At 42.1% G+C, this 27,758-nt stretch overlaps 1 protein-coding gene across 1 annotated transcript in view; it reads left to right on the forward strand.

Annotated features, from left to right (window-relative positions):
• The window catches only part of LOC138964151 (galactoside 2-alpha-L-fucosyltransferase Sec1-like), a 21,401-nt gene extending 910 nt beyond the window's left edge, over window positions 1–20,491 (forward strand). Inside the window, exon 2 of the mRNA XM_070336042.1 lies at window positions 16,945–20,491. Within this exon, the coding sequence (XP_070192143.1) occupies window positions 19,091–20,086 (996 nt within the window). The 5' untranslated portion in view covers window positions 16,945–19,090 and the 3' untranslated portion in view covers window positions 20,087–20,491. The remainder of the gene's footprint in view (window positions 1–16,944) is intronic.
• The last annotated feature ends 7,267 nt before the right edge of the window (window positions 20,492–27,758 follow it).

Genomic DNA, 27,758 nt, shown 5'->3' on the forward strand with positions numbered 1-27,758 from the left:
AAGCCGGATATGACGTCATCAAAAGTTTTTATCGAAAAAAAGAAAAAACCATCCGGGGATATCATTCCCAGGAACTCTCATGTCAAATTTCATAAAGATCGGTCCAGTAGTTTGGTCTGAATCGCTCTACACACACACACACACACACACACACACACACACACACACACACACACACACACACACACACACACACACACACACACACACACCACGACCCTCGTCTCGATTCCCCCTCTATGTTAAAACATTTAGTCAAAACTTGACTAAATGTAAAAGCAAGAATGGTAAGTTATTGGAACTTTTGATATGTGACAAAACAAATCGTTACTATCACAAAATTAGTATCATTATCATTGGTATGATTATGATTGTGATTATGATTATGATGTTGATGATTCTGCTTCTTCTTATTATTATTCAAAACTATTGGTCTTTCATCTGATTGTTATTTGTTTTCCCCTCCACTTCAAAGATCAACACGTTGACATACTTGTAAAAAATTTTGTTTTGTCTTTGACTAAACCCTTTGATAACGAACAATTCTTTTTGTTTTTTTACATTTGTACCATGAATGCCTGATTGTACCTCTTCACATGAATAATATTATTATATGACAGAAGTCGCATGTCACCAAGCTGAAATGCAATACCAAACCCTGGGCTTCGTCGAAGATTGCTTTGCCAAAATTTCAATCAATTTGATTGAAAAATGAGGGTGTGACAGTGCCGCCTCAACTTTTACAAAAAGCCGGATATGACGTCATCAAAGGTATTTATCGAAAAAAGGAAAAAAACATCCGGGGATATCATACCCAGGAACTCTCATGTCAAATTTCATAAAGATCGGCCCAGTAGTTTAGTCTGAATCGCTCTACACACACACACAGACAGACAGACACGCACACACATACACCACGACCCTCGTCTCGATTCCCCCCTCTATGTTAAAACATTTAGTCAAAACTTGACTAAATGTAAAAATGACACGTTTACTTGAGTTTTATCTGAGTTTACCTGATTTCTGTTCGGTTGTGATCAGTGTGAAAGTCACTTCACAGCCATGGCTCTTCAGGTGGTGACTACCAGTCGTGGAGGAAAAAGTGTTTTGTACAGGGTCGACAAAAAACGAACGGAGATAAAACACGCTGTAGGCCTACATGTATACACAAAGGCTGTGTGTGTTTTAGTTAACCTTACCTTTTAAGCAACTACAAAGTGATTATGTCTGATAATCTGTGTGTGACGCAACGTGGCAAAGGCAAGTTAACGTCACCTGTAACGGAACTCAAAAGTGGAAGTTCGTATTTTTATTTAACCTTACCTTTAAGCAACTACACAGTGATTATGTCTGTGTATATGTGTGTAAGTAAATGTGGCAACGTTACAAAAGAAAGTTGCAAGTTTGCAATACACAAAGCCATAAACTGTCTGTGTAACTGTATGTTTCATTGTGTGCGTGCGTGCGTGCGTGCGTGCGTGCGTGCGAGCGTGCGTGTGTGTGTGTGTGTGTGTGTGTGTGTGTGTGTGTGTGTGTGTGTGTGTGTGTGTGTGTGTGTGTGAAAAACCGATTTTTACGAGCGGGGGCGAATCGACTCTTTAGCAAAACCCGAGATGATTGGGGGCGAGATGGGAGGGGGCGAGATAGGAGGGGGCGAGTCGGGACGTCACTGTTGGAACACTTTCTATTAACACAAACTACCGCATCGATCACCTTCATATTCAAAAAACTAATCTGTGCATTCATAACTCTTTCAGACACACTATCAGCCAGCTGGGATCACTTAAAGCAGCAGGCCTCGACAACCTCCTTTTAAAGGTCGTAAATGACTCAACTAAGAACTTGTGTTATCAATGGCTGCTCTCAATGAACCAGCCTTGTTGGACAGCTTGCTAAAGTCATCGGTCTTGGTGAAATTAATGTTTTTCCTTTTCGTACCACTGCAAGCCACACATCGTCACGCTCATAAGATAATTGCCTATGTCATTTTTTGATGTTTTGAGAAAAACGCAAAAAAACTTCTTTGGTTTCTGAACAATCTGCCTATCTCATTTTAGTTATAAGTTGCAAACTGCCTATCTTGAGCTGTTACCACGGGATAAACGTGAGATAAAGAGCTGACAGCAACATTTTCAATCAGCAAAACTGCATAACAACCCACAAAGAGCTGTTGCATACCTTCACATTTTTAAAACAAGTCTTCCTGTATCATAAAGAAAAAGTGCCTAACTCAAGAAACGAGATCGGCAGTTTTACTTACGTTACCGTGGCAATGGTTTCCGATGGTCTGAGAGTTTGTACTCTCTAACACATGATAGATACCCTTGCAGTAGCTTCCCCTGTAGTTTCACTACAGAAATGCCTAACACTGAGATAGGTATTTTTCTTATGAGCGTGACGACATTGTTTCTCTCTACTGACTCGACAGTTTAAGCAAAGAGAAAAGGCGATACGTTTATCTCTTGAACTTGAAGCAGACATTCGAAAGACCTTCCATCTTTGGCCCGACGGTTCGCAACAATCAAGGGATTTGCGCATACAGTGGGGTAAAAACGTCTCATATGAAACAATGGAGAGAAAAAAAACGCCCTTACATTCGAGTTGATGTTGATGCATACTTTCGTCCAGAAAATGTTCTTGAAAGTTAAAAACCAAACTGGCGATACACTGAGTCGACCGGGAACTATCCTTAGTGGATGATGACATTATCCGGTTATTCCACGAACAAAACAGAAATAAATTGTTCCATCATCCGCCCCGACCCGATCAGTCTGAACACGGCGCCGAAAGATTTTACTTCGTTGCCGAAAGTTCACAGTTTGAAGTCACAGTTGAGCAGTTGCATGCTACTATCACACGGTGAAAATGAGGATTTTAGGGTTTAACGATAATATTAAATATTATATATTGAATTTAGTTAATAGTAGTATATAGTATAGCGAGATTGAAGAATACATTGATTAGCCAGTTAGTCAGTAAGTAAGCGAAAGCTGGTTTTGTATGACCAGTCAATAATGTACATACGCCGGTTTACGCCAACATTCGTTTAACGACAGAATGGGTGACGTTGCTGATATAAGTGCTAGCGGCAGAGTTGTTGAAATAGATTAGGATTAAAGGTTATATGAGGACCACCTCGAAGAACCATTTTGCAAGAGTAAGTTCAAGGCATGTTTGTCTATGTCTTGACAACCCACAGTGGTCAGTCACCTGACGTAAAATAGCCACGAGTAAGTTCATGGCATGTTTGTCTATGTCTTGACAACCCACAATGGTCAGTCACCTGACGTAAAATAGCCAAGAGTAAGTTCATGGCATGTTTGTCTGTGTCTTGACAACCCACAGTGGTCAGTCACCTGACGTAAAATAGCCAATAGTAAGTTCATGGCATGTTTGTCTATGTCTTGACAACCCACAGTGGTCAGTCACCTGACGTAAAATAGCCAATAGTAAGTTCATGGCGTGTTTGTCTATGTCTTGACAACCCACAGTGGTCAGTCACCTGACGTAAAATCAGTAGCCAAGAGTAAGTTCAAGGCATGTTTGTCTATGTCTTGACAACCCACAGTGATCAGTCACCTGACGTAAAATAGCCAAGAGTAAGTTCATGGCATGTTTGTCTATGTCTTGACAACCCACAGTGGTCAGTCACCTGACGTAAAATAGCCACGAGTAAGTTCATGGCATGTTTGTCTATGTCTTGACAACCCACAATGGTCAGTCACCTGACGTAAAATAGCCAAGAGTAAGTTCATGGCATGTTTGTCTATGTCTTGACAACCCACAGTGGTCAGTCACCTGACGTAAAATAGCCAAGAGTAAGTTCATGGCATGTTTGTCTATGTCTTGACAACCCACAGTGGTCAGTCACCTGACGTAAAATAGCCAAGAGTAAGTTCAAGGCATGTTTGTCTATGTCTTGACAACCCACAGTGGTCAGTCACCTGACGTAAAATAGCCAAGAGTAAGTTCAAGGCATGTTTGTCTATGTCTTGACAACCCACAGTGGTCAGTCACCTGACGTAAAATAGCCAAGAGTAAGTTCAAGGCACGTTTGTCTATGTCTTGACAACCCACAGTGGTCAGTCACCTGACGTAAAATAGCCAAGAGTAAGTTTAAGGCACGTTTGTCTGTCTTGACAACCCACAGTGGCCAGTCACCTGACGTAAAATAGCCAAGAGTAAGTTTAAGGCACGTTTGTCTGTCTTGACAACCCACAGTGGTCAGTCACCTGACGTAAAATAGCCAAGAGTAAGTTTAAGGCACGTTTGTCTGTCTTGACAACCCACAGTGGTCAGTCACCTGACGTAAAATAGCCAAGAATAAGTTCAAGGCATGTTTGTCTATGTCTTGACAACCCACAGTGGTCAGTCACCTGACGTAAAATAGCCAAGAGTAAGTTCAAAGCATGTTTGTCTATGTCTTAACAACCCACAGTGGTCAGTCACCTGACGTAAAATCAGTAGCCAAGAGTAAGTTCAAGGCATGTTTGTCTATGTCTTGACAACCCACAGTGATCAGTCACCTGACGTAAAATAGCCAATAGAAAGAAGGATAGAAAAAGGTTTTTAAGATGAAATTTAGAAGAATCGATCGACCTCTCTCTCTCTCTCTCGACCTCTGACCAAGAAGAAGATAGACGTCTGTGCGTATTCAGTCGACTACTAATCTAACGGAATGAAGACCTTGATATTCTACTAAGATAGGGAATAGGATGTATATTTTTGTATTGTGTAGATGTTGGTTTGCAAAGTAAATTCTTAATTGTTCTCCGGTATTGGGTGTGGTATGCCTCAAGCTTCTCTCTTGTCTAAAGGTTTTGAATGTGAAACGTTACCTTCTCTCTGGTCTATGACTTTATGTACATGTCTGTGCTGTCAACAATGTGTCATTTCGTGGTTCAACTGCACGTTTGTTTGTAAGTTGTTCGTATCTATATATATATATATATACGACTTGTGTCTGTCTGTGTGTGTGTGCGCGATGCACGGCCAAAGTTCTCGATGGATCCGCTTCAAATTTGGTGGGCATATTCAGGTACACCCGGGACAGGACACAACCTGGTCGATATTTCAACACGTGCTCTCAGCGCGCAGCGCTGAACCGATTTTGGTTCCACCTCAGCTACCCGGGCCCCCATACCGACACACCAAAGCCGCTAGACCACATCACAACGCCAAAGTTCTCGGTGGATCTTTTTCAAATTTGGACACCGTATTCAGCTACACCCCGGACACAATATCATCGATGAGATATTTCAACACGTGCTCTCAGCGCGCAGCGCTGAACCGATTTTGGTTTTTCTGTTCATTTCACCATTCCCAGTAACTCTTCCTTATCTTCTCCAGTGTTTTGCTATTATCTCCCTTCCTTCGTGTGGCTTCAATCCATATTCCCGTTTCTACGTTACTATTTTTAGAATGTCACTGCGCTGTCCAGAACGCTTCCCTTGCACCCGTAAGTTGTTCTTACTGTCAAAGTGAAAAGGTCGAATCAATTTATAGCCACGCGAAAAATACACTGTCACCTATCTCTATATATTTATAGATATAGATATATATAAATATATACGGCTTCTCTGTGTGTGTGTGTGTTTGTGTGGGCAAAACCTGTGGATTGTAGAGTTCTGTTTGTGATGGGGTCTAGCGGCTTTTGTCTGTCTGTATGTTCTGGCATTTGAGAAGCCACAACAGATAATATAGGGCTAAGAAATAAGCTCTAAAATTCTCAATCCCGTTTGACAGGACTTCGCCTTCAAAGGTGACTGTGTAACTCTTCCTTATCTTCTCCAGTGTTTTGCGTTTATCTCCCTTCCTTCGTGTGGCTTCAATCCATATTCCCGTTTCTACGTTACTATTTTTAGAATGTCACTGCGCTGTCCAGAACGCTTCCCTTGCACCCGTAAGTTGTTCTTACTGTCAAAGTGAAAAGGTCGAATCAATTTATAGCCACGCGAAAAATACACTGTCACCTATCTCTATATATTTATAGATATAGATATATATACGGCTTCTCTGTGTGTGTGTGTGTTTGTGTGTGTGTGTGTGGGCAAAACCTGTGGATTGTAGAGTTCTGTTTGTGATGGGGTCTAGCGGCTTTTGTCTGTCTGTATGTTCTGGCATTTGAGAAGCCACAACAGATATTATAGGGCTAAGAAATAAGCTCTAAAATTCTCAATCCCGTTTGACAGGACTTCGCCTTCAAAGGTGATTGTGGTGAACCGCCACGCTGTCTGTCTCTGTCTCGCGATTCACCTCTAGTTCATTATATATACGTACGTGTGTTCGTTTACTGTTATGCGTTTCTACGTATAATTTCTAGTAGTAAATCACCAGGGTTGGCGCACCAAGCAACTCAGGGCAACTGAACATAGCAACCACACTTAGCAACCACACTAAGCAGCCTCACACCTTACACTTATGTTCAAGAATACACTAACGACTATAGTGTAGTTAAATACACATCTTCAGGCACCATGACAACGCTACACACTGTCACGTTTTATAAGTCAAAGGAATGACCTAAAACGGTCAATTACTGCTAACTGACTAACCACACCACGATCCACTCTCGCAGTCACACAAAAAAGTTAGAAACAACAAAAGTATAAGTTCTAGACGTCTGTTTATATACTCTCCACCTCCCTCTTCTCGTGAAGCCAAAAGTGTTTTTACAAGTCGTAAAACAAAAATAACTGACAAAAGCCAGTTAAAGTTTATGAAATAATAAGAACACGCTGAACCGTGTAAAGTTAGAAAACACTTAGCTGCTCTGTAAAAAGTCTTAGCCTGTACAGGCGTTAACACTCCACGTTGTCACAACTCAAAGTTCTTCATAAAGGGTTAGAAAGATGACAAGGTGGGGGGCGTTTACGCATGGGTGCACTCAACTCTCAGTGTAGCCAGGGTCCATTCGATGAAACGCAGTGGCGCAGTGGTGCATACAGGTGAAAGTCGCAGCAACACCAGCAACAGCCGTAGAACAGCAACCGTACAGCAAAGAACAGCAACCCCCGTCCAGCAAGAGTGTAGCCAAAGTGTAGCCCGTCTCCAGCAAGTCTCCAGCAACCAGGTAGCAACAAGGCAGCAACAAGGCAGCAACCGGGTAGCAAGCTGAAACAGAGTAGTTGGTGCAGTGACCATGGCACCAATCCCCCCTTTTTCCACCTTTAAACATAATTATCTAACTTCCCCCTTCAGCGAGCACGTGGTACCTGCAAGAATAGACTATTAATAACAACTGAAGACATTTTCTCCTCCTCTCCATATCTGCAAAAACCATATACAGATTACAATTTAGCGTTATAATGAGCAAGTTATATCATGGAGAAACAAAACAGAGTTTACATTTCACAGACATTGACCGGTCATCAGCGTAAAGTAACGGCTAATTACCTCAACAGCTTGTAAAACGTAGCTCTCCCAAGCAAACCGCTTGAATATTTGGCTCCCGCTCGTCAGCGAAAATATGTAGCCAAATCCCTCCGTCCTAAGCCTTCTGTATATTGCACTAACATCAGAAGCCCGTTGGTAGATCTAAACCAGTCTTTCAACGCGTTGGAATCCTCCAAATCTTAGTCAACGGAAACCCAGACCTGTCGTCTGTAAAGCAAGTGTAGAAAAGAAAGCAAGACGGGAAAAAGAAAAACCATGTGATCTCCCTGACCAATCAGCAATCGCCTGTCCTAGAACAGGTGATCTCCCTGACCAATCACTGGTCGCCTACCATACACAGGTATAGCATGCTCGAAACACGTGATTTAACAGTGAGCGAAAAATCACCCCATTTTCCCGCACGGATTTCACGCCGGCAATTTCCTCGTGAATTTCGTGATCGTCAACAACTTTTCCGCAATGCGGTAGCCAGCACAGGCGCATTGCATTGCAATTTGGAAAAGGCGCCCCACAAAGAGTTCCTTTCCCACTCGTGTCACTGAAACCGTGACACACACTCAGAGTAGTACTTCCCAACATTCAAGACACACATTAAGCACAACTCCCCGTGCGACACTACCCTTGGGCAGATGCGGCAAATTACTCATTAAATAGATCATGAGGGGTTATCATTTGTGAGACAGTACTACAAGTACATTTTTTTTAAATTGTGCACGCCGGCTCAGCCGCCATGATGCACTAATCCAGGTGAATGACCTCGCGCTTGCTGATCGGTTCACACGCTTAACCTGTTTAAGCTATTTCGGGCGGAGGAAGAAAGGCACGGTCGCTTCTTTGTCGGAGCATTTTCACGGGGGATAACCGGTCAAAGGCCGAACAGAAGCCGAAGGCCGCTCATGACACGTGTGAAGGCAAGTTTTGTCTGTTTTCTAGGTATTGTTTGATTTATGTCGGGATTTAAGGTAAGCTACTGATTCAGCGATGACTAAATTTGTTTCTCGATGCATACAAAGTCAGGGAGCGATTGATATTTGCCCGTAAATAGCCTTCAAAGCTGAAAATGTCCGCGATCGAGCACCGGAAATGGCTGTTCGATGGGTTTTGCAAGTAGAAATGTGCTTTATTTCACCAAATCAGCTCGTATTTGGTGTGGGTACGGGATTCTAGAGGACGAAGGAGTCATAAGAGGTGCAAAGAAGTGCTATTTGGGAGTAGAATAAATCTTCCGAGACAGTAGACAAGAGCAGGTCATATTTGAGAGATGCGCGTAGGCCGATTGTCTTTCCGACAAGCGAATGATACAGCAGATTAATCATTCGTTTTGACCAGAAACCTAGTCTCTAGTTTTTATGAATGAGTTTTTTAATTAAAACAATCACGAGAACTCTCTCGCTTAGCCTAATGGCTGTTCGATGGGTTTCGCAAGTAAAAATGTGCTTTATTTCACCAAATCAGCTCGTATTTGACATCGGTTTGGTATATATATATTTTTTCTAATCCTACCGCGAACTGGATAGCAGACGCGGCACGACTGTTGCACCACACTTTGAAGGGGATATAGCTCAGTTGGTAGCGCGCTGGATTTGTATTCAGTTGGCCGCTGTCAGCGTGAGTTCGATCCCAGGTTCGGCGGAAATTTATTTCAGAGTCAAATTTGTGTGCAGACTCTCTTCGGTGTCCGAACTCCGCCCCCCCCCCCCCCCCCCCCGTGTACACTACATTGGGTGTGCACGTTAAAGATCCCACGATTGACAAAAGGGTCTTTCCTGGCAAAAATTGCTTAGGCACAGTTAATAATTGTCTACCTATACCCGTGTGACTTGGAATAATAGGCCGTGAAAGGTAAATATGCGCCGAAATGGCTGCAATTACTGGCCGTAAAAAATTTCATCTCACACGGCATCACTGCAGAGCGCCTAGAACTGTACCCTCGGAATATGCGCGATATAAGCCTCATTGATTGATTGATTGAAGTAATCCCACACTTTGAAGTAAATTACTTCAAAGTGTGGGGATGTGCCCCACACTTTGAAGTAAACCCATTTTTTACTTCAAAAGTGTGGGGGGATCTTCCCACACTTTGAAGTAAACTCAGTTTTTACTTCAAAGTGTGGGGGGATCTTCCCACACTTTGAAGTAAACTCAGTTTTTACTTCAAAGTGTGGGGGGATCTTCCCACACTTTGAAGTAACTTACTTCAAAGCGTGGGACTTTTGCATCGCCTGTTTGAGCCTGATGATTTTGTCCAAAAAAATGGCAAAGTCTTTTGGATGAGTGAACAGAAAAAGTGAGCGAGCCAAGAAACAGGCTTTAAGCAATGTCCCATTGTTCAGTGTGACGAAAACTCGTGGTGACGATTTTAAAACATGTTGGGTCACGCATGGTCCAACCTTACATGGTCCAACCTTACATGGTCCAACCTTACATGGTCCAATCTTACATGGTCCAATCTTACATGGTCCAACCTTACATGGTCCAATCTTACATGGTCCAATCTTGCATGGTCCAATCTTACATGGTCCAACCTTACATGGTCCAACCTTACATGGTGCAACCTTGCATGGTCCAACCTTGCATGGTCCAACCTTGCATGGTCCAATATAACATGGTCCAACCTTACATGGTCCAACCTTACAGGGTCCAATCTTACATGGTCCAATATTACATGGTCCAACCTGACATGGTCCAACCTTACATGGTCCAATCTTACATGGTCCAACCTTACATGGTCCAACCTTACATGGTCCAATCTTACATGGTCCAATCTTACATGGTCTAACCTTACATGTCCAACCTTACATGGTCCAATCTTACATGGTCCAACCTTACATGGTCCAATCTTACATGGTCCAACCTTACATGGTCCAATCTTACATGGTCCAATCTTACATGGTCCAATATTACATGGTCCAACCTTACATGGTGCAACCTTGGTCCAACCTTACATGGTCCAACCTTACATGGTCCAATATTACATGGTCCAATCTTACATGGTCCAATAATATATATATGGACCATGTAAGATTGGACCATGTAAGGTTGGACCATGTAAGGTTGGACCATGTAAGGTTGGACCATGTAAGATTGGACCATGCGTGACCCAACATGTTTTAAAATCGTCACCACGAGTTTTCGTCACACTCAACAATGGGACATTGCTTAAAGCCTGATAACAAACATCACTATGTTTCTTGGCTGGCTCACTTTTTCTGTTCACTCATCCAAAAGACTGCCATTTTTTTTGGACAAAATCATCAGGCTCAAACAGGCGATGCAAAAGTCCCACGCTTTGAAGTAAGTTACTTCAAAGTGTGGGAAGATCCCCCCACACTTTGAAGTAAAAACTGAGTTTACTTCAAAGTGTGGGAAGATCCCCCCACACTTTGAAGTAAAAAATGGGTTTACTTCAAAGTGTGGGGCACATCCCCTCACTTTGAAGTAATTTACTTCAAAGTGTGGGATTACTTCAAAGTGTGGTGCAACAGTCGTGCCGCGTCTGCTATCCAGTTCGCGGTAGGATTAGAAAATATATATGAGCCTGTGCCAAAACGTGCTTGCCAAAATGGGACATTTGGGGTTGAAAACCAAACTGGAAATAATACTGTCTTATCTTTATACACTAATTGACTTTGTATAGTGTAACTATTTCCATAACCAAAAAGATAACTTGGGCTTTACTTTTTGCGAAAAAACAAAAAAACGCATCAACATAGCTGTGTGTCAACTATAACGCGAGACATAGCATTTTCATAAGTATCTTAATAAGTTCTTAACTGATTTGCTTCAAATTTACTCAGCAAGTAAGATTTACATCCCAAAAGAGATTCATTGAGGAACTTCTAAAATGGACCTTGTATTTTGAAAAATAAGACACACATCACTGTGTCCTGAGTTACAGTTGACACACTCCAGTCACAAGAAATCCTGTAAAAAAATTAAAAACAGAGAAGATGTTTCAAAGACTAGAATATTTTATTAAAACCATCATTTGCAATTCAAACAAACCTCAAAATCACATGAAAAAGAAAGCAAAGTAGAACAAGAAGAGCAAACGCTCGATCGAGTCACTTTCGCAGTTCTGAATATTATATGAGGCATCAGATGGACAGGAAGAAATTGCTATTCACAACACAATACAGATGTAAATAATTTGATGTAAAGAATAATCCTATAAAGTTTGAATCAAATCCGATGAATAGTTTCAGAGATATGATATTTCAATTTTTTTCCTTCAAGACATACCTGTGACCTTGAAAAAGGTCAAAGGTCACCAAAGCAGACGTCAAAGTGTAGAGGTCACTGGGAGTCACGTTCACATAAAATTTGAGCCCGGTCACTTTTATAGTTTCCGAGAAAAGCCCAATGTTAAGTTGTGTGTTGCCGAACAGAAAAGGCTAGTTATCTCCCTTGTTTTTCTGATAACGTTCGTAAAAGGCTACAGATGTAAATACTTTGATGTAAAGAATAATCCTACAAAGTTTCAATCACATCCGATGAACTTTGTCAAAGATATAAAATGTCTAATTTTTCCTTTGACGCTGACCTGTGACCTTGAAAAAGGTCAAAGGTCAACGAAACCATCGTTAAAGTGTAGAGGTCATTGGAGGTCACGACTAAACAAAATATGAGCCGGATCGCTTTGATAGTTTCCGAGAAAAGTCCAACGTTAAGGTGGTGTCTACGGACGGCCGGCCGGCCGGACGGCCGGCCGGACGGACGGCCGGCCGGCCGGACAGACTAACACTGACCGATTACATAGAGTCACTTTTTCTCAAGTGACTCAAAAACTAGTCCCTGCTGTGTCAACTGTAACGGGGTCAAGGAAGACATGAAAATGGCACTGTGTCTCATGTTCCGGTTGACACACAAAGTCAGGAACACACACTGTAATGTGACAAGAGAATAAGAAATGCCAAAATGCCAGGTGTTACATGCAGGAAGTGCAAAATAAGGATAAGATGTCTTCAAATGTACAAATTCATTGGAAAATGGATGGCAAGAATCTCAAAAACACAACAGAAAACTAACCAAAACATTCCCAAATAGTGGTATATTTACACCATCAGCTTATACAGAAAGTTCCTTCAGTTAATGTTCGTGAACATTACATTCCAGTCTGAACGAGTCAAAAGTCATTAAACAAACAATTTTGCACTCAAAACTGGTTAAATAAAAATGAAAAATTAAAACGCAAGTTCATGGAGAAAACAAGGTAAAATTACAAACGCCCAAGGGAAATGTCAATCTCATGAATATCCTCCACATCCACACATTAAGTGTCACTTGCACTCTCAAATAGTCATGCACATAATCAAAGAAACACATGGCACACTAGCACCCTACAAAGGTAAATACAAGACTTGATCAATCACAAATTGGTAATCAGAGATTTAAAAAAAAATGTGCACCTCTACCAATAAATACACACAAGCATTCAAAGTACCACAATGTACAAGACTAGAGAAAATCACAGATCAGCTTTCACACATAGCTTTAGCTGCCAATGCCTACATGTAAAATAATATGATAATGATAACTGCAAAGTTCGTAAAATTGGCTTCCCCCATCAAATAAATTAATCTACTCGGGCTATGTATGATCAGCAAACTTGCCAGACTGTCACTGTCAGAAGGGAGTCAGACCAAACCAGATGCAGACCTGTTTACACTAAACCCGAGGCAAGAGTACTTTCCCAAAACGTTGAGTGTATTTTTCAAAAAGTTGGTGTACTTTGCAAGCAAAGCCATACGCGTGGGTGCAAACGTGTTTGTGTAAGAATAGCATGTCTTCTGTTCCTCTCCAAAGTTCGTTCATGGCAGACATCGTAGCGTTCAGGGTCCAGCTTTAGCCGTTGTCTGTACTCTTTGGATCGCTCGTTGTTCTGCTTCCGGACTCGTTCAGCCTGGGGTGACAATCTGACTTGCAGTCGCAGACCTTACAATCACGAAAAAGAAATGAGGCTCAAGTACAAGACAGAAAAATATTTGCCCACAGCACATCTAGAATTTAATGACATGTTCAAGTGCAGTTTCTACAGCACTGACCCCTGTCTCTTCTACCTCTCCCAGATAAATGTAACATTTCACTTTTAAGAGCAACAATACCACTTCTAACATCAGTCCTAAGAACTAAGACTGTACTGGATTTCCTACAAAGAGATGTGTCTAAGTTGACACAATCACCATAAATTAATATGCTTTCATCTGCAGAGTCATTTATTTACAAGGCTGGTAATTGAGGTAACTAAAAAAACAAGTAACAAAGGACATAAAACAATACTGTGTCCTTCCCAAGAAAAGTTACGGTCGACATGCATTCCTCGTAAATCAAAGCTACAAACATTAAAAAAAAACCACAACCCTAAACTCTCAATTCCAAAAGTTAAAAGTAAAACGCAGACCTTAAATAGAAAAGAAAGGCATACGTATGTAAATGCATAGCTGTCCAAAAATACTTTGTGTCACTCGTAACCGAGACACAGTGAGAGTTACATGTCTTGCGTTACGATTGACGCAAGAAGATCCCCGAGTGGCCTTCTCGAAAAATATTTCACAACCAAACCAAGAACAAGTCGCTTAAGGCGAAAATACAACATTTAGTCAGGTAGCTGTCGAACTCACAGAATGAAACTGAACGCAATGCAATTTTTCAGCAAGACCGTATACTCGTAGCATCGTCCATGTACCCTCACGGGGTTTTATTGGAATAAAACTTGACTTGACTTGACTTGTCAGTCCACCGCTCATGACAAAGGCAGGGAAATTGACAAGAAGAGCGGGGTAGTGGTTGCGCTAAGAAGGATAGCACGCTTTTCTGTACCACTCTTCGTTTGAACTTTCTGAGCGTGTTTTTAATCCAAACATATCATATCTATATGTTTTTGGAATCAGGAACCGACAAGGAATAAGATGAAAGTGTTTTTTAAATTGATTTCGACAATTTAATTTTGATTATAATTTTTATATTTTTAATTTTCAGAGCTTGTTTTTATTCTAAATATAACATATTTATATGTTTTTAGAATCAGAAAATGATGAAGAATAAGATGAACGTAAATTTGGATCGTTTTATAAAAAAAATGTTGTTTTTACAATTTTCAGATTTTTAATGACCAAAGTCATTAATTAATTTTTAAGCCACCAAGCTGAAATGCAATACCGAAGTCCGGCCTTCGTCGAAGATTGCTTGGCCAAAATTTCAATCAATTTGATTGAAAAATGAGGGTGTGACAGTGCCGCCTCAACTTTTACAAAAATCCGGATATGACGTCATCAAAGGTTTTTATCGAAAAAAAGAAAAAAACGTTCGGGGATATCATTCCCAGGAACTTTTATGTAAAATTTCATAAAGATCGGTCCAGCAGTTTGGTTTGAATCGCTCTACACGCACGCACACACACACGCACGCACGCACACACTCACACACACACATACACCACGACCCTCGTTTCGATTCCCCCTCTATGTTAAAACATTTAGTCAAAACTTGACTAAATGTAAAAACAAGTCCGAAAACTCATACATTACTTGCTAATCCAAGCGGAACCATTGTTTGCTGTTGCTATTGCTAGCCGTGAAAATGTTCAGTCGATCGTAACAAAGACATCACAGAATATGGATCGATCGTAACGAAGACCCAAACTGTCCCTGTGTCTTAATTCAGCTTCAACGAACTTTTTCAGTCCAGACAAATGCTTAAAAATATGAAAGGAAGAATCACCCAGAACATATTCTTTGCTACTAGCTATAACACAGCGAATAAGTAAAAAACTTGAAGAATTTTGAGTCGATCGTAACTTTATGTCGATCGTAACGCTCATCAAACAGGAGACATGAAACGAAAACTTACCTTCCCTGCGAAAGTCGGCCATCCGTGTAGCAAAATGGAGTCCAACTGCGTGCGTGTAACGTTTTTGCTATTTATAACAGCAGCCCCGATACTTCCGCGGTCATTTAAAATAAGTTATTGAATATTGAGCGATCGTAACAAAAAGACATGCAAATTGCATTCAACCTAAAAACTTCTCAAAACTACTTAAAATACTTTTATTTTAAATCAATTGTTTGCAAATCAAATAAAACTTTTTATTTACTGCTGCTTACAACTTTCGGTTGCGATAATGACGTTCGTAGATTCGAAAATCGAGGGACGTATCGTGAGTTCGCTGGAGACACAGGGAGTTACGATCGCTATGGACGTTTTTGACGTCAAATATTTTGCCAATAAACATCTTTTTTTTCGTAGACATCATCTTTTCGTGGTAATTTAGGGTACATTTATCAATATTATGGGCACTGTTTCTAACTTGCCGACGGAGATTTCTGGACCGCGGACGAACAAAACACCATGTACGGAATGTCCCACTTTTAAGTCGCCGGATTTGCTCGCTTCGGCTAACATTTTTATTTTTTTCATGTAGGTGTAATGCATGCAAGCTTCTGAAACTGTCTTTGCTATGTCTTTAACATACATGCTTTCAAACTGTTCAGTGCTTTTTGCGATTGAAAGTGCGGTTGATGAACAGTAATGCATGAACATGTCGGCTCTTTCGGCAGACCACGTTTTGGCACAGGCTCATATATATACCAAACCGATGTCAAATACGAGCTGATTTGGTGAAATAAAGCACATTTCTACTTGCGAAACCCATCGAACAGCCATTAGGCTAAGCGAGAGAGTTCTCGTGATTGTTTTAATTAAAAAACTCATTCATAAAAACTAGAGACTAGGTTTCTGGTCAAAACGAATGATTAATCTGCTGTATCATTCGCTTGTCGGAAAGACAATCGGCCTACGCGCATCTCTCAAATATGACCTGCTCTTGTCTACTGTCTCGGAAGATTTATTCTACTCCCAAATAGCACTTCTTTGCACCTCTTATGACTCCTTCGTCCTCTAGAATCCCGTACCCACACCAAATACGAGCTGATTTGGTGAAATAAAGCACATTTCTACTTGCAAAACCCATCGAACAGCCATTTCCGGTGCTCGATCGCGGACATTTTCAGCTTTGAAGGCTATTTACGGGCAAATATCAATCGCTCCCTGACTTTGTATGCATCGAGAAACAAATTTAGTCATCGCTGAATCAGTAGCTTACCTTAAATCCCGACATAAATCAAACAATACCTAGAAAACAGACAAAACTTGCCTTCACACGTGTCATGAGCGGCCTTCGGCTTCTGTTCGGCCTTTGACAGGTTATCCCCCGTGATTTTATCCGCGAAAAAACCCCACATTATTCCCCGGAAAACTGTTTTTGCTTCGGAAAAAAAATCTGCGGCGGATGATGACAAAACGGTTTTTCGCGGTATTTCTGTTTTTCCGTGTAGTAACCGAATACCATGTCATCATCCGCTAGGGATAGATGTAGTCCAAGGGGTGTGAGTTAATGAGCTGACTGGTGCCTTTAAGATGTATCTCTTTTCATTAGATGATGGGAAAGTAGCCTACCGAAAACCATGCAACTTTCCGCTTCGTTATAATGTTCTTTTCACATTGCGATGATGCAGCAGTTCAGTCATTCATTTTCTTGTGTTTTGTCAACAGAGTGCACACGTGATAGATGGAGGGCGGAGCTTCGACTGGTATCACGGGGATACGCTGTGGATGTGAAACTACGCCAGGAAACATTGGAATATTTTAATATACCACTCCCGAACTACGGACAGAAACGATCACTGGCGACATTTCAACGTAGCACTAACAAGAGAGAAAAAAAGTCTGAAACTGAAACTGTGTAGTGTTCCGTGCAAGGATGAAAGAGGATCTTATCAGAAACAGTACTGTACATGACCTCATTTCTGACACTCTTGTGACTGCATGAGTTTGACACGGCCCCAACTTGCGAGCAGGACACGCGCATGTTTGCAACGCCACAACGCTTGCAGACTACAACTAATAATAATAATAATAATAAAGATAGCTTATATAGCGCCGCTTCAGAAAGTTAACTATGCTCTTAGCGCTGTACATCGAGATAATATAAATACAAAGATGATAATTATTAACTCTTGTGAGTATGAAACAGTACACCTTGTAGACAGTATATAGACAGCTTCGGGGTTTGCAACAGTACTCTAGGTGGAGAACAGAACACGTGAGAGTTTGTAACGATTCATCTTGTGAAGAATAACACACGCCAGAGTTTGCACATAGAAATAGAAAACGAGTTTGAAATGCCGTTCAGTTTGAGGAGAACAGAACACTTGCGACGGTGATATGAGGTTAAAAGAACACTTGTGAATTTTCTATGGTGAATTTTGATGAGAAAAGAACTTTTTTGAATGTGAAATGGTGCATTCTACGGAGAACAAACCCGCATGAATGTTTAATGGCGCACTCTGAGGGGAATATAATATTTGTGAATGTGTAATGGTGCACTTTGATGAGAAAATAAATTTTGTGAATGTATAATTGCACATTCTAAGAAGAACAAACGCGCACTCTGAGGAAAATATAACATTTGTGAATGTGTAATGGTGCACTTTGATGAGAAATACATTTTGTGAATGTATAATATTGCGCATTCTAAGGAGAACAAACACGCTTTTATGTGTAATGGTACATTCTAACAGGAACAGAACATTTGTGAATGTGTAATGGTGCACTTTGATAAAAAAAATTAACTTATGTGAATGTATAATGGCGCAATCTGAAGAGAAAATGCACGCATGAATGTGTAATGGTGAAATCCGGGGAGAAAAAAACACCCATTTGTGAATCTGTAACGGTACGCTCTGAAGGAAAAAGAAGGCTTGTAAATTTGTGATGGTGCAATCTGTTGAGAAAAGAACCCTTGTGAATGTTGTGGTACACTCTAAGGAGAAAAAAACCGAACACGCTTGTGAATTTGTAATGATGCAGTCCAAGGAGAAAAGAACACTTGTGAAGGTGTAATGGTACACTCGGAAGGGTTCAGCTAGAACTCTTGCACTTTGACAAAAAAAGAACACTTGTGAAGGTGTAATGGTACACTCGGAGGGGTTCAGAACTCTTGCACTTTGACAAAAAAAGAACACTTTTGAAGGTGTAATGGTACACTCGGAGGGGTTCAGAACTCTTGCAGATTGACAGGAAAAGAACACTTGTGAAGGTGTAATGGTACACTCGGAGGGGTTCAGAACTCTTGCACTTTGACAAAAAAAGAACACTTGTGAAGGTGTAATGGTACATTCGGAGGGGTTCAGAACTCTTGCACTTTGACAAGAAAAGAACACTTGTGAAGGTGTAATGGTACACTCGGAGGGGTTCAGAACTCTTGCCCTTTGACAAGAAAAGAACACTTGTGAAGGTGTAATGGTACACTCGGAGGGGTTCAGAACTCTTGCCCTTTGACAAGAAAAGAACACTTGTGAAGGTGTAATGGTACACTCGGAGGGGTTCAGAACTTTTGCACTTTGACAAGAAAAGAACACTTGTGAAGGTGTAATGGTACACTCGGAGGGGTTCAGAACTCTTGCCCTTTGACAAGAAAAGAACACTTGTGAAGGTGTAATGGTACACTCGGAGGGGTTCAGAACTTTTGCACTTTGACAAGAAAAGAACACTTGTGAAGGTGTAATGGTACACTCGGAGGGGTTCAGAACTCTTGCCCTTTGACAAGAAAAGAACACTTGTGCATTTCTAATGGTACACTCTGAAGAGAAACAAAGACAGACACCAGCATCCTTGAGCTCTTTGCAACAACATCAGAATGCCATCATCTAACAACCGCTTTTGCAGCTGTCCTGCTAAGCAGGCGTTCATATTTTTGTGTGTGTTCACTGCAGTTTCTCTGGTAAGTTATAACCACCTTTCCAAGCACGCCAACGTGTCACCTAACATAGCTAACTGCACAGCAACGCATACTCGTCCTGAACCCGAAAGGAACAATCTAAACAACCTGTATGTCAGCGCGGCATGCTTTGGCAGGCTAGGGAATACCATGTTCCAGTATGCTTCACTCCTGGGCATTGCTCACTCCAACAACCGACTGGAAAAGGCGTTCTACACGACCAACTCACTGCTCAAGAACGTGTTCCCAACCACACACTCGAGTGACCGCAGCAGCGAGTGCTTCACCAAGATCGGCGAGAAGGGTTCTGCCTGCTACGACCCCAAGTTTGCGACGCTGCCCGAGACGAAGAACGTGACTGTGTCAGGCTACCTCCAGTCGTGGAAGTACTTCCACCACATCGAGGACGTCATTCGGCGCGAGTTCACCTTCCTGCCGCTCGTCGCCAATCAGGCTCAAGGACGGTTCCGGAACCTGACGGAGGGACGAAAGAGCAAAGTCACCCAGGTGATCGGCATCCACGCTCGCAGGGGAGACTACGTGAGACAACTGGAAATTGGCCAGTTCAAGCTTCCCCCTCCGTCGTTCTTCAAGAAGGCGACAGAGTATTTCCGCAGCAAGTACCGCGACGTGCTGTTTCTGGTGGTCTCACAAGACCCTGCCTGGTGCAAGAAACACCTGACGATGGACGGGGTGGTCATCGTTCCTCCCAGCGAAGCATCCGTCCACCTGTCGCTGCTGACCCTGTGTGATCACACCATTGTCTCCCTGGGTTCCTACGGGTGGTGGGCGGGGTATTTAGCGGGGGGTGAAGTGGTGTACTACAACAACTGCGTCCACCCTAACATGACGGCTAAGAAAGGGTTCGTTCCCGCGGATCACTATCGCCCTGAGTGGGTTGGTATTGGAGACTGACCACAGGCGGAAGGTATCGTTCACTGGACCACCACTATCATAATAAGACTACAAGGTATGTGGCTCAGCTTCGAGTCTTCTGTGTTCTTGGAGTCACTTCCTGAGAAAAAATATTGTCTTATTATGATAGTGGTGGTCCAGTGAACGATACCTTCCGCCTGTGGACTGACGCCCCAGGGTGCAGGAAACGTGGCTGGTGGTACTGCGAGTTTGGTGGGTGGGTGCATGGGTATTGGGGACTGACGCCTTAGAAGTAAGAAAGATATGTCTGAGGGTATTGCGATGAGATACGGGCGATGGGGTTGGATGAGGGGGTCTACTACAAAACAAAGCACACGTTTAAGTTTTAAATTATAATCGTCAAAAACGAGACTGGATTGTTTAAAGAGAGAGAGAGAGAGAGAGAGAGAGAGAGAGAGAGAGAGAGAGAGAGAGAGAGAGAGAGAGACAGAGACAGAGACAGAGAGACAGAGAGACAGAGACAGAGAGACAGAGATGGATAGAGAAAGAGAGGCATGGCAGTGACTGTTTTGTACAACGCCTACCAGAACCTGTATAAAAACAAAAGCAAAAAAAAAACCCCAAAAAACCCACCACCAAACTATAATTAAACAAGTCGCGTAAGGCGAAAATACAATATTTAGTCAAGTAGCTGTCGAACTCACAGAATGAAACTGAACGCAATGCAACGCAGCAAGACCGTATACTCGTAGTCCACCGCTCACGGCATAGGCAGTGAAATTGACAAGAAGAGCGGGGTAGTAGTTGCGCTAAGAAGGATAGCACGCTTTTCTGTACCTCTCTTTGTTTTAACTTTCTGAGCGTGTTTTTAATCCAAACATATCATATCTATATGTTTTTGGAATCAGGAACCGACAAGGAAAATGATGAAAGTGTTTTTAAATTGATTTGGACAATTTAATTTTGATAATAATTTTTATATATTTAATTTTCAGAGCTTGTTTTTAATCCGAATATAACATATTTATATGTTTTTGGAATCAGCAAGTGATGGAGAATAAGATAAACGTAAATTTGGATCGTTTTATAAATTTTTATTTTGTTTTACAATTTTCAGATTTTTAATGACCAAAGTCATTAATTAATTTTTAAGCCACCAAGCTGAAATGCAATACCGAAGTCCGGGCTTCGTCGAAGATTACTTGACCAAAATTTCAACCAATTTCGTTGAAAAATGAGGGCGTGACAGTGCCGCCTCAACTTTCACGAAAAGCCGGATATGACGTCATCAAAGACATTTATCAAAAAAATGAAAAAAACGTATGGGGATTTCATACCCAGGAACTCTCATGTCAAATTTCATAAAGATCGGTCCAGTAGTTTAGTCTGAATCGCTCTACACACACACACACACACACACGCACACACGCACACACGCACATACACCACGACCCTCGTTTCGATTCCCCCTCGATGTTAAAATATTTAGTCAAAACTTGACTAAATATAAAAAGATAGGAAAAATAATAATACAATCTATAGAATCAGTCAACCGCTCCGACTCCGATGGTCATCACTAACAATAAACAGTGCACGCTGCAGCTTGACCTACAAAAGGTCAATGGGAGATGCAAACTTTCACCTGTGTTTTGCTGTGAAAGCAAACAAGCTGAGGGCATCACAACGCACATGTTTCTCATGAGAGGGACCAGCGATAAATAAACAGCGGACAAAGACTGACGGTACGGTGCTGCTGAAGGATCGTGAAGACAAAACTATGAACGAAAACGGATGCGCCGTATTTGTTTGGTCATAGTCTTTTTGTCTCAGTGTCTGTTTACGTGTGTGTGTGTGTGTGTGTGTGTGTGTGGGGGGGGGGTAGTGTGTGTGTAGGGGGGTAGTGTGTGTCAGTGTGTGTGTTTGTGTGTGGGTAGTGTTTGTGTGTGTGTGTGTGTGTGTGTGTGTGTGTGTGTGTGTGTGTGTGTGAGTGTGTCTTTCACCCGAAACATTACGGGGGATGAACATTGCAGCATCACGGGTGATTGACTATTAGGGTTTAACATCCTCTTAGACCAACTGGTCTATATTGGGACAGGTATTGGTAATACGCTGAAGATATGGTGTGATACTTTGATTCGAACAAGCCCGCTGTGGTTGTCCGTTCTTCGACACACCAGCATTGGGTTTGTCTCGTCAAAGTATCGAAATACGATCATGATAATCAGAGACGAAGTTGACAAAGTTGACTCCGAGAAATAAATCTCTCGCCGAACGTGGGGATCGAACCCACGCTGATAGCGACCAACTGGCTACAAAGCCAGCGCGCTACCAACAGAGCTACGTCCCCGCCCGAGGGTGATGGTGGCTCGGAGAGGAGGAAGAAGATGGGCGGAGCAGTAGCTTCGGAGAGAAGAGGTTACAAGAGGGGGGGGGGGGGGGGGGGGGGGGGGAATGAGGAAGTAATCTGTTATAAATGAACTTGATGGCGATACGTGTAGCCGGGTGGCAAGCATCAGCGCGATAAGTAGCATTACGTAACGTGCTGCCAGTCCTATTTTCCACGCTTATGTGACAGCCAGTCATAAATTGCTTGTGGCATAGCGAGCAGTGCAGTGGTGTGCAGGACGCCCATGAACGTACAGTACAGTTGCACGTGCTACTAAAGTGCTGTTCACATGCGGGCAGATTTGGAAACAACTTGTGACCAACTTTCAAGCGATTTTAGTCGGCGGCAAGTCAAATCAAAATCGCTGCCCATGTGAACAGCACAAACTCACACATTAGTTTTAAGCGGCGAGTCTCGCCAGACTTAGCCTTTCGGGATTGTCCGGTCGTCCTCATTGTGTTCCTGAGAAGGGAAGGCTAGAGCCACAGAGATGTATACGTCGCTATCTAAGTCAGTGGCTAGAGCTTAATTACCAATCAGTAAGCGCGATAAGAACAGTCTGGCGCGAGTTGCTGGCGAGTCACAGCCGAGTCACAGCCGAGTCGGGCAGTGCTCAACTGGGTTTTTGGAGTCTGGCGCGAGTCGCTGGCGAGACTGGCGTGACTCGAGTCGCTGGGGCTGTTCACATGGCAGACTTTTCGCAGATTCGGCCTCAACGACTCGGGAGCGATTTTCAAACGACTAAAGTTGGTGACAAGTTGGTTGCAAGTCTGCCATGTGAACAGCACTTAACGCTGTGGAAGAGCGCGTCATTAAACTTGACGCAAGCGCTGCATGGAGACTGATAAGAGCGAGAAAGAAGACAGAGGGGGTTAAAAAGGATTTGGGAGATTAAACTGGGAGGTGTATGGGATAGGGGAGAGTGTGGGGGAAGGAGAGAGAGAGAGAGAGAGAGAGAGAGACAGAGACAGAGACAGAGACAGAGACAGAGACAGAGAGACAGAGACAGAGAGAAAGAAAAGAGAAAGAGAAAGAGACACGGCCACACACACACACAGAGGCCGCACGTGCCAGGGCTTTTTAAGAACAATATTTGTCACATCAGTAAAACCTAATCCGACGTAAAATCAGCCCTGCTCTGCGGATGCGCTCAATTTTCCAATCGTCGCTTGTTGGGAACACGTACATGTTATTAGGACCGAGTAATCCGAGGTCTGATAAGCTAATTATACAGGCATGAGACCAAGGTAGCTAACGTTCTGAACAATTTTGTCATACAAAATTCCGTTCTTAACACGCCAGACGACAATTTGCCTCAAGCTGATTTTTTCGACAGCGAACTTAATGAGATTTATCTTACAGTCGACGAGGTTAAAGAGGTTATTAAAGCCCTTGATAAAGGTAAAGCCACTGGTCCGGATCTCATTCACAACAGACTTCTAGTTGCTGCTGTTGACGCCATAGCAGAACCCCTGACATATTTGTTTAATAGAAGCCTCAGAGAAGGTATATATCCTAGTTTGTGGAAGACGGCTCATGTCACTCCTATTTACAAAGCCGGCCCAGCAGATTGCTGTAACAATTATCGACCAATTTCATTATTAAGTTGTGTTGGGAAGGTAATGGAGCGCTGTGTCCACAGCCATGTTTACACCTTTTTACAGCGAAATGATATATTAACACCGGCACAGTCAGGATTTATTCCTGGTGACTCTACCAGTTGTCAACTGGCTTCTATTTATGACGAGTTCTGTTTAAATTACGATATGGGAATTACCACTCAAGCTGTTTTTTGTGATGTGTCAAAGGCATTTGAAAAAGTCTGGCACAAAGGGTTATTATATAAACTGGAACTAGTAGGAATCAGAGGACAATTGTTGAAATGGTTTCACGATTATTTAACAAATCGCCACCAGGCGGTTGTTATTAAGGGTGCTAAGTCTGCATTAAAATGTATCCCGGCAGGTGTTCCACAAGGTTCTGTTCTAGGCCCCTTGCTATTCCTGATATATATTAACGACATTGTGAATGATACTGAATCTGTTATAAAGTTGTTTGCTGATGACACGAGCATGTCTATGTCCTTAGAAGATCCAACTAGACGAGCACAGATTTTGAATGCAGACCTATATAAAATTAATACCTGGGCAAAACAGTGGAAAGTTAAATTTAACGAAGCAAAAACGGAACTGTTAGACATAAAACGTGATAATATACCAACCGAACCAATCATTTTTAATAATATTGTTTTGGAAAACGTGAACCAACATAAACACCTTGGCGTAATCTTGCAGAATGATTGTAAGTGGGACTTCCAAGTGAGAAGCATCATAAAAAAGGTCACCTTATTAATTAATTGTTTAAGATATTATAAATATAGATTAAATCGTAAAAGTCTGGAAACTATGTATAAATCTTTTGTTCTTCCACATTTTGACTATGCAGACATCATATGGGACAACTGCACAGAGTACTGGTCAACTGCACTCGAAAAACTACATTTGGAAGCCATTCGGACTATAATCGGTGGTGTGCGCGGCACAAGCCACGATAAACTGTATAAAGAAAGCGGATTTTGTAACCTAAAAGAAAGACGGAGCAGACACAAACTGATTTTATATTACAAGATGGTATATGGCAAATGCCCTCATTACTTATCAGATCTCTTGCCACCTTTAACTTCTGATGTTAACCCCTACCATCACAGAAGACCATTAGAAAGAAGAGTCCCCATGTGCAAAACTGAATTATACCGTCGATCTTTTATACCATCTACTACTGTCCTGTGGAACACCTTGCCAGACAACATCAAAACAACTAACTCAATCAGCGATTTCAAACGCTATTTATCTACTCCTGATTATAACGTACCTGCCTATTATTACTGTGGTAAAAGACTGGAAGAGATTCACCACTGCAGAATGCGCCTAACCATGAGTAATTTGAATTCTGACATGTGTAAACGCCACCTACAGGGAAACCCACAGTGCGCTTGCGGCTACCCGAACGAAACAGCTGACCATTATTTGACACATTGTCCTTTGTACGTAGATGCTCGCCTGTCTACAATAAACGCACTTCCTGTTAATTACAGACATGTTGAAATATTGTTAAATGGTAGCGAAAACCTTTCTCTTTGCACTAACAAGCTTGTTTTTGAAAGTGTCCAATCGTTTATCCATGAATCTGGTCGTTTCTGTTGATTTGACTCAGTAACCATATTCAAGCCAACAAACCTTATTTTATATGCATTGTTCAAATGTATATTTAGCGAGCTACTGCTTACTTGCCACAAGACTATGGTTTGTAATGTACTATGTATATTCTTATTTATATGCGCTGCCAACTTCATCTTTTATATGTACCTACCGTTTTCTCCTCCCTCCTCCACCCTCCCCCCTCTTCCTCCTGCTAGCTTTTTCTTATTCTTTCTGATTTACTTTAACTATGCTCTTCTTGTAGATAGTTCAACAATTGATAAGTATTGCTTGTCCGACATCATATTTGCGTTATTTTCCTACTACGTAGGGCGCGTAATATAAGCGTTTGCTTGAGTTCGTGTCCCTATTGTTTATCGTTGTATTTTTGTATCATGTTTGATTTAATAAAACATTGTTTAAACCAAGGGTAGGGCGAATGGTGGCGAGAGAGGTGAAGGGACGGGGAATGTTAACAGTGCCGTGTGCCGGGCTGTCAGCAGTGCCCGCCAATGCTTAGCTCAGGCACCGTCGCGGCAAATGCGCCTTAGTTCTTTGCAGGAAAATGCAGCGCGCTATTCTGGCCATCTGGCCAACTATCGTCCTCATCTCTAAGGCACCTCCCGCGGGTTAGGGGGAAGAATTTACCCGATGGTCCCCAGCATGTAGTAAGAGGCGACTAACGGATTCTGTTTCTCCTTTTACCCTTGTTAAGTGTTTCTTGTATAGAATATAGTCAATGTTTGTAAAGATTTTAGTCAAGCAGTATGTAAGAAATGTTAAGTCCTTTGTACTGGAAACTTGCATTCTCCCAGTAAGGTAATATAGTGTACTACGTTGCAAGCCCCTGGAGCAATTTTTTGATTAGTGCTTTGGTGAACAAGAAACAATTAACAAGTGGCTCTATCCCATCTCCCCCCCTTTCCCCGTCGCGATATAACCTTCGTGGTTGAAAACGACGTTAAACACCAAATAAAGAAAGAAATCTCTAAGGCAAACTGATACCAAGTGGTGTAAGTTACACCCGCCTTCAGGCTCAGGCATTTTCAAACGCTCGACTCAAGACTATATAAGGCAGTGTAGGCACACGATGTGCTGATAATTTTAACAGCGGTAACATTGCCGTTCCTTGACATAATATTCGCCTGTGTACATATTTCCCCCTCGATATATACTCAAGACTGAAATGTTGTTTCCTGGTAAAATTAAGAAGTGAAATTATTTATGGACGAAAAGCATGTCAGTTTCTTGCATGTGAAGAAAATTGGTGGTGAAATGTAATAGATTTCACCCCCAAAATCGATTTATTCGAAAACGTGTACCGAGTGGTTACGTCCCTTGAGTAAGAAGGGAAACATTTTAGGATGAATCAAATTTCTAAGTTAAATAAATAAAATTGCTTGGACAAATTTGGCCCCATGAATGTAAGGTACACAAGGTCACTCATCAGTACTATCGAAGGGTGGTTTTTTGTTCAGTGTAGAGTTTATACTAGATCAACGCGGCCGAGAATCGAAATATCACCACGGCGAAAGATGAAAACGTCACAACGGCTCTCTGCGGCCATGCTCTTCCGTTTGACTTTCATACACATATCATCAATTAAGGCATCTTAGACTTGAAAAAAAAGAAGGAAAGAAAAGTGACGAAGAAGGGACTGTGGCATTCACATATTCAGGCTCGTCAGTGGTTCGAGATCTTTATTTCTATATTACCTGACCCGTTACGTTTGACTGGACATTGTGGTGCCATCGAAAGCATTGGGCGTAACTGGTAGCAATTAGGCGATCTTACCAACTACCTCCATTCTGAAGCCTGAGGGGGGGGGGGGGTTGGGGGGCAAGGTCCCCCAAATGCTGTTGGGATGTTGTTGGGCATTTTGGATCTCTCCTTGAGAGAAAAAAGGTACACCAACAACAACAGCAACAAAAACAACAACAACAGCAGCAATAACAACAACAACGTCAACAACAACAACAACAACAACAACAACAACAACAACAACAACAACAACAACAACAACAACAACAACAACAACAACAACAACAACAAAGGGGTGTGTGTCCGGAACCCAGGATCCCCCCTCAGATCCAACCCTGAGAAGTAACATAATCATCGCAGCCGTAGA

Source organism: Littorina saxatilis, linkage group LG1, assembly GCF_037325665.1.
Source record: "Littorina saxatilis isolate snail1 linkage group LG1, US_GU_Lsax_2.0, whole genome shotgun sequence".
NCBI lineage: Eukaryota > Metazoa > Mollusca > Gastropoda > Littorinimorpha > Littorinidae > Littorina > Littorina saxatilis.